At 44.9% G+C, this 7,446-nt stretch overlaps 1 protein-coding gene across 1 annotated transcript; it reads left to right on the top strand.

Moving 5' to 3' along the window:
- The first annotated feature begins 623 nt into the window (after positions 1 to 623).
- Positions 624 to 6,668, top strand: pck1 (phosphoenolpyruvate carboxykinase 1 (soluble)). Its single transcript, XM_061041797.1, has 9 exons — positions 624 to 787; positions 1,200 to 1,502; positions 3,423 to 3,607; positions 3,725 to 3,928; positions 4,060 to 4,247; positions 4,358 to 4,745; positions 5,059 to 5,190; positions 5,307 to 5,402; positions 5,563 to 6,668. Exons 2-9 carry the CDS (start codon positions 1,279 to 1,281, stop codon positions 6,018 to 6,020), a joined length of 1,875 nt encoding a protein of 624 aa, XP_060897780.1. The 5' UTR covers positions 624 to 787; positions 1,200 to 1,278; the 3' UTR covers positions 6,021 to 6,668.
- Positions 6,669 to 7,446: the final 778 nt, after the last annotated feature.

A 7,446-nucleotide genomic window follows, 5' to 3' on the forward strand; every position in this document is an offset into this window, starting at 1 on the left:
CTGCCTGCTTTGAGGACCACTAACCACTGCCCCACCAGCGCCCCATCCAAGGGATTGTTTGCCAAGTTTCATGAAACGTAATGCTCTGTATTTAAAATAAGCATGAAAGATTTGAGTCAAAATATCAATAATTGAACAAAATGAACTGTGAAAAAGAACTGTGCACACTCAGAAATGATCGACACGGCTTAGCATGCATGATGAGGTGAAAATAAACTGAAATGTTTGAAGCTTTGATTATATCTGAATTGCATGTAAATTAGTGCTTTGAAACTTAAGTCAAAGTTAACCACAAGCTGTCAAAGAGAGCAGTACAGATATCATCACTCTGTTTATTCTCGGAGTGCTGAGCCTGTTACAGAGACGAACAGTTCCAGCAAGGACACCTCTGTCTGTCTCTGTTTTGGAGCCGATCCCACTCTCAGCTATCAGTGTTCAGGCGCAGGCAGAAGAAACCGGTTACATGAAGATGACGTATCGTCCTGCTGCTGACTAATGATTCACCAGTGGTTCTTAACATCGTGGGGGTTTTTTTTTCAGATCTGGAGGGAACAACAGGTTCATGCAAATATCTCACAGGACGAGCCTCCTGTTACACACACCCACCCCTCCCTCCCTCTTCTTGTGGGACATCCCGGAGTATAAAAAGAGGAAACCCTCTCCACAAAGACACGACTGACCAAGAAGGTGAGACAGCTAAAAAAAAAGCTCCTGAAAACAACCAACAGAGAAACCTCGACTGATGAGGCCAAACTGACTGCTCTCTGCTCCTAACGAACTCTTAAAGGTAACCCGATGCTCCGTCTCTCTTTTCTTTGTGTGTAATGTGACGAGGGAACTTTAAGTTCACTGCAGGGGGAGGTGGAGTCTGCACAGGGATGCTGCTGCATCACCCAGAGACTCAGATGGAGTTTGCAAAAGTTTTCTTTAAATATGAGGCAGTTTTTCTTGTGCAAAAGACGTAAAAAAAAAAGACAGTGTGTAACTGCCAGGAGGAAAGAGATGTAAAGCTATGTTAGCTGGAGGATACATTTAAAATTCAAGCACTTTTTATTCTAAGGGATTCAAGTGCAAAACTGATTTTATCTCCTGTATTCTTTCCCCCCTGAACTCCTTTCTTTCTCATCCTTATTCTGCTACTTTCACCTTACTTGTTCCTTACATCTCCTCATTTTTAACCCCTCTCGTTTTCTCTCCAGGCTAGTTCACTCCTAGACCTGCTCTTTGCCTTTTCTTTTCTCTGTCTGTCACCTCGCTCTCGCTCCAGACTCCTCCGCCATGCCTCCTCAGCTCCAGTCCCAGAACCAGAACAGTCCCAGGATCCTGCAGGGCGATCTCAGCGCCCTCAGCCCAGCCGTCAGGGAGTTCGTGGATGCAAATGTGACTCTGTGCCAGCCCGACTCCATTCACATCTGTGACGGCTCTGACGAGGAGAACCGCACTATTCTTACCCAGCTGGAGGAGCAAGGGATGATCAAGAAGCTCAACAAATATGAGAACTGGTAAGTTGGAAGCAAAGCATATTATAAAAGGTCTGTTTCATAACTTTAAGGTTTTTTTTGTTGTTGTTTGTGGTCTCCAAAAACATCTACTGATCACAGTCGCATTTCATATAAGATAATACATCACATGTTTCTGATGTATTTTTGACCATCAGTCGTCATAGCTGAGGTTTCTCGTAACCATGACGAAGGTTACCGCAGCACAATTGGCACATTTCCCAGACGTGTTATCGTAATAGACAATGTGCACTCGTCAGTCCCCGAGCTGCTGTTTGAATAAATAACATACCAGGAAAAGGTCCACATTCTGAAAAACCTGTACTACCAGCTGGTCCACGCATGTCATGCCATGTCTTTTGTCTTTGTCATGTCTTTTTTTGGCCATGTCTTTTGAATAAATTCTCGCACAGCATATCTTCAAGTGTAAGGTCAACTTAAGAATTCTGTTTGTTCATCCTGAAGCGAAATGTTTACATTCAGTTCTCAGGCAATAACTTGTTTTCCAGAAACAAACAATGAACTTCTTCTGGTGCTGGGGGGGGGGGGGCTCAAACATATGATCAGGGTTATTTATTTTCTATATTCCATTAAAGATCAAGACAACACTGCCAGTTTGAATTGTAATCTGATGAACAAGGCGTAAAGAAACGGTGGTTGGGTTCATTAGTAAACTTTAGAAGAGAGTGCATGAGTTGTGACTTGTTTTAAAAGCTGTATTTGTCTCGAATTCAAACAGGTAAATAATCTGCAAGTAAAGTAGCTTTGTGATTAAAATCTGAGTGCCTTGTGCAGTATTTGCAACCCTCTTTTCTTGATTAATGACCTCCAGTTCTTCTGGCTGGTGGGCTAAAATATCTCACACAACAGTTGTCTTCTTATTCTACTCTAATCGACACAAATACGGCGAGACAGTACAGCACAGTGTTCACTCCACCATCACAACTACGGCGTGCAAAAGCTGCACGAGTCTAGCTGGAGATAAGACTCACAAGAACGACAACACACTGAGACTCAAGGTGAAGGAAAACAGTCTTCACTTGCAAAAAAAAATAGATAAGCAAGAACAAGCAGACGGAATCCAAAACACAGCAAAGAATCACACTAGGATATAATGCTGGTACGCTTGACTCAAAGGACGAAGACAAACCGGCACAGAAGGGAGGGAAGACACAGACTAAAAGCTAAAGTTAGAGGGAGACAATGAGATGCAGATGGAGACAATCAGGGCAGGGGAAACTAACACATGAGGGCAGGGAGTGAAGGATCTGAAACGAGCGGAGAGTTAAGTAAAACCAAACAAGGGATGAAAAACAAGGGTTACATAACTTAAGACGCAGAGCTGGACATGACAACGAGTCGCCATTTTGAAACATTAGCTCGGATGGTTAACAGGTCAGGATCCCTTCAGTTTTCATTGTTCCCAGGGTTTTTACCTAACCCCAAATTATCTGCAGATGCCTCTTCAAGACAAACAGATCCCGTAATTAAAACCTGTAAAGCGACACTAAAACCATAAATCTCTTTAGTGTTTTTCAGGTGTTACACTCTGTCCAATTAGTGGGCTGCTAGCCGAGCTGCCACTTCCCTAGCGTCATTATAACATCTTTGTGAACATACCGGCAAATCAAATGAATCTTTGCAATTTGAAGTTGGCTTGAACTTTATGTGCAAGCTGAAGCTGCAGACTTAATGGCGTTTGTCCTCATTGGTGGTTTGATCAAAACGTCTTGGGAACAAATGTCCAAAGTTCATCATCATTATCAACATAAATTCTATCACAATCCCCATATAAAGATCCTGCAATCACCCAGATTTATCCCTGTACTTAGCAAATAATTGAAATAAGTAATAGAATATGGATGCAGATAAGCCAAACATTTGTTCACTCTCTCCTTCTTTCGCCTCTTCTTTCTCCTGCAGCTGGTTGGCCAGAACCGACCCGAGGGACGTGGCTCGTGTGGAGAGTAAGACTGTCATCGTTACTGAGGACCAGAGGGACACGGTGCCAACACCTGTAGGGGGCGGCGTCAGTCAGCTCGGCCGCTGGATGTCCCAAGAAGAGTTCGACAAAGCCATGGGTCAGAGGTTCCCCGGCTGCATGAAAGGTACAGCAGAGATTTCAGAAGACGTTTGAGAGAAAGTTCAGAAGAACATGCTAGTGAAGAACACAATTTCAGTGAAAAATGAATTCAAAGGTTACATCTCCAACTCTTTGTCCTCAGGTCGCACCATGTATGTGATTCCCTTCAGTATGGGTCCAGTCGGTTCCCCTCTCTCTAAGATTGGAGTGGAGCTGACAGACTCTCCCTACGTGGTCGTCAGTATGAGGGTGATGACCCGTATGGGGACTGCTGTGCTGTCCGCTCTGGGAACTGGAGAGTTCGTCCGCTGCCTGCACTCCGTTGGCTGTCCTCTGCCACTCAAAAGTACGTCAACAACTTCACCATGTTAATTAATCAAGCATCAGGTTATTTCTTCAACAGTAGACGACTTGTACTAATGTCGTACTCCAACCACTTGCCGTCAACTGACTCCAATTTCCCCATTTCCCATTCAGAGCCCCTGGTGAACAACTGGCCCTGTAACCCCGACCAGACGTTAATCGCCCACATCCCAGACTGCAGGCAGATCGTGTCATTTGGCAGCGGTTATGGAGGAAATTCCCTGCTGGGGAAGAAATGCTTTGCTCTGAGAATTGCCTCACGAATCGCCAAGGAGGAGGGCTGGCTGGCAGAGCACATGCTGGTAAGGCACTGATTTTAGGATTGAGCCCAACTGTCTTTCCTTAAGGTATAAGAGATCTGTCATGCAAATACATCTCCATTCCTACCAAACTTAATGTCCCTTCTTCTCAGATCCTGGGTATCACTAACCCTGCTGGAGAGAAGAAGTACATGGCTGCAGCCTTTCCCAGCGCCTGCGGAAAAACAAATCTGGCCATGCTTTGCCCAACGCTGCCCGGCTGGAAGGTGGAGTGTGTGGGAGACGACATTGCCTGGATGAAGTTTGACAAGCAAGGCAACCTACGCGCCATCAACCCAGAGAATGGCTTCTTCGGGGTCGCGCCAGGCACCTCGGCCAAAACAAACCCCAACGCAATGGATACCATTGTGAAGAACACAGTTTTCACCAACGTTGCAGAGACCAGCGATGGCGGTGTGTACTGGGAGGGAATGGACCAGGCACTGCCTGAGGGAGTCAGCATTACGTCTTGGAAGAACAAGCCCTGGAGCTCCCAAGATGGTAAGAGCTGATTTATTTCTCTTCTTCAGACCTTGTATGAACAATAAAAGGGACGGAAAATGGTGCAGATAAGAAAAAGAAAACTTACCTAGCCTCTGAATAACAATTCTCATAACTGGGAAGGATTGAACAAGATAAAAAAATGTCTTGCAGTCAGTCGATACAGGAATGGTTGGCAAATGATGGGAGTTGTGATGGATGGATAGGATGTTCAGGGGTTTGTTTAAGAGCAGTAAAATATCTATGTTTACTACTGACTAACCCACAAGATGTAGTTGAATAACGCTCACGAACTGGTCCCTTTCCTCCCCAGGTGAACCCTGTGCTCACCCCAACTCACGTTTCTGCACTCCGGCCGATCAATGTCCCATCATCGACCCACAGTGGGAATCCCCAGAAGGAGTCCCAGTTGAGGCCATCATTTTTGGAGGGCGCAGACCAGAAGGTGAGCAGGAACAGAATGGAAAACACTAGAACGTAGAGAACTTGTAGAATCACAGACATGACGATTGGAAGGTGGTGCATTTAAGTTACAAGTCCAACCCGTGCCTCCTTTTCCAGGAGTCCCTCTGGTTTATGAGGCTTTCAGCTGGCAGCATGGAGTGTTTGTCGGAGCAGCAATGAGGTCAGAAGCCACCGCTGCTGCTGAGCACAAAGGTCAGTATCGAATCTTCCTAAAGGCATGATATTTAGTATGGACTCCAGCCAGTGAGGAGTTTCCTCTGACTGATACTTCTGGCTTTTGATTGGTGAATCATGAAGCGGCTCAATATTTTAACATTATCTCTTTCCATTTTGTCCGCCTTCGTTTCTGCAGGCAAGGTGATCATGAATGACCCGTTCGCCATGCGTCCCTTCTTCGGCTACAACTTCGGACAGTACCTCTCTCACTGGTTGAGCATGGCCGACCGACCCGGCGCAAAACTCCCAAAGATCTTTCACGTCAACTGGTTCCGCAAGAGCCCCACCGCCGGATTCCTCTGGCCCGGTTTCGGCGACAACATCCGTGTGTTGGACTGGATGTTCAGGCGAGTGAACGGTGTGGCCGGCGCAATGCCCTCAGCCGTGGGCTACCTGCCTTGCAGCGAATCCCTTAACCTCCAGGGCCTGCAGCAGGACGTGGACCTTGATGAGCTGTTCTCCCTGGATCAGGAGTTCTGGCAGCGGGAGGTGGAGGAGGTGAGGAATTACTTCACCACGCAGGTGAACGACGACCTGCCCAACGAGGTGGCCCGGCAGCTGGAGCTCCTGCAGCAGAGGGTGAAACAGATGTAAAGGCAGAGATATGAAGAAAGAAAGAAAAATGTAAAGCATTGTAATATTTATTTTCTAATTATGCTTCATGTTAGTGATTGTACAACTGCAAGTTTCTAACTCCCGAACATTAGTTCTTTTAGAACAAACCTGAAATTAAAGTTGATAATGTGAGCAATCCTGTAACACCTCGTCACTGTTGACCTCAAATTGTTTAAAAATAAATCCTTAATTTGAGATTTAGCTTCATAGCTTCGGCAAAGAGGGACAACTATCCTCTAATAACTTGTGTGAAATTGTCCTTTGGCCATTTTAGGCTCAGGATGTCGACATGAATGTTTCTTTTCCTGCCGTCTTAGCAGGTCCTTTATCTTGTTCAAACTATCATTCAAATGAAGTTTCAGACTACATGTCTGAATTTTACTATTTTACAATAACTTATTACGAATGCACGTCATACTGCCATATGCGTTTATGTGGCACAGAGAGAGTCAACGAGTCCAGTGTTGTTTTACCTCATGAAAATTTGGGGGAAATGAATGTTGTCTGTTCGTATAGTTTATTGTGTTGCCTTAATTTATTTTTATACACTGTGAGTATCTGTTGGTTTGTGTTGTTGTAATCTTGAACCCCCAAAGAGGGGGCAGAAAATAAAGGTATTTAAACACATGACTGATTCTGTTTACATTTTTAAACATCCGTAGTTGTTACAAAAGTTACGCTCACTTTGCAATCGTGCAAAGTGTGACATTGACATCTTAGGTGTTTGACCTCAGATCTTTGTATTCATAGAGAAGCTAACTTGTGCAAAAGGAAGACGTGGATTCACGTTCCTTCTGCAATGTGCAAAACTTGACTATCTCGCCACAACAGTAGGCAGAAGTGGGAAAAAATCAAGTATGAGATCGAGGCAGGGCGAGGCCGAGACAAGACCAAGACATTTAGAGATCAAGACCAAGTCTAGACTAAGACCAAGGCAAGGCGAGACCGATACAAGACCAAGACATTTAGAGATCAAGACCAAGTCTAGACTAAGACCAAGGCAAGGCGAGACCGATACAAGACCAAGACATTTAGAGACCGAGACAAGACCAAGACATTTAGAGATCATGGCAAGGCGAGACCAATCCAAGACCAAGACATTTAGAGACAGAGACAAGACCAAGACATTTAGCGATAGAGACCGAGACAAGACCAAGACAGTAGAATAAGAAGATGTAAAAGAACAGTGGGGGCTCCAGCATCGGTTGTCTCGTCTTGGACCTCTAGTTATCCCATATATATCTTACTGGCCGTATGTATTTATCAACATGTACATACTTTATTTACATGAATGCTTTATGTACAGTATGCAGTGGTTTATGTGTCCATCATTGCATAGTAGAACAAAGCTTCCTCTTTGAATGGAGCAAGCAAGGGCAACTTGAAAAGGAGAAAAACCCCTCGC

The sequence above is a fragment of the Labrus mixtus genome, chromosome 7 (genome assembly GCF_963584025.1).
Source record: "Labrus mixtus chromosome 7, fLabMix1.1, whole genome shotgun sequence".
In the NCBI taxonomy this organism is placed as follows: domain Eukaryota; kingdom Metazoa; phylum Chordata; class Actinopteri; order Labriformes; family Labridae; genus Labrus; species Labrus mixtus.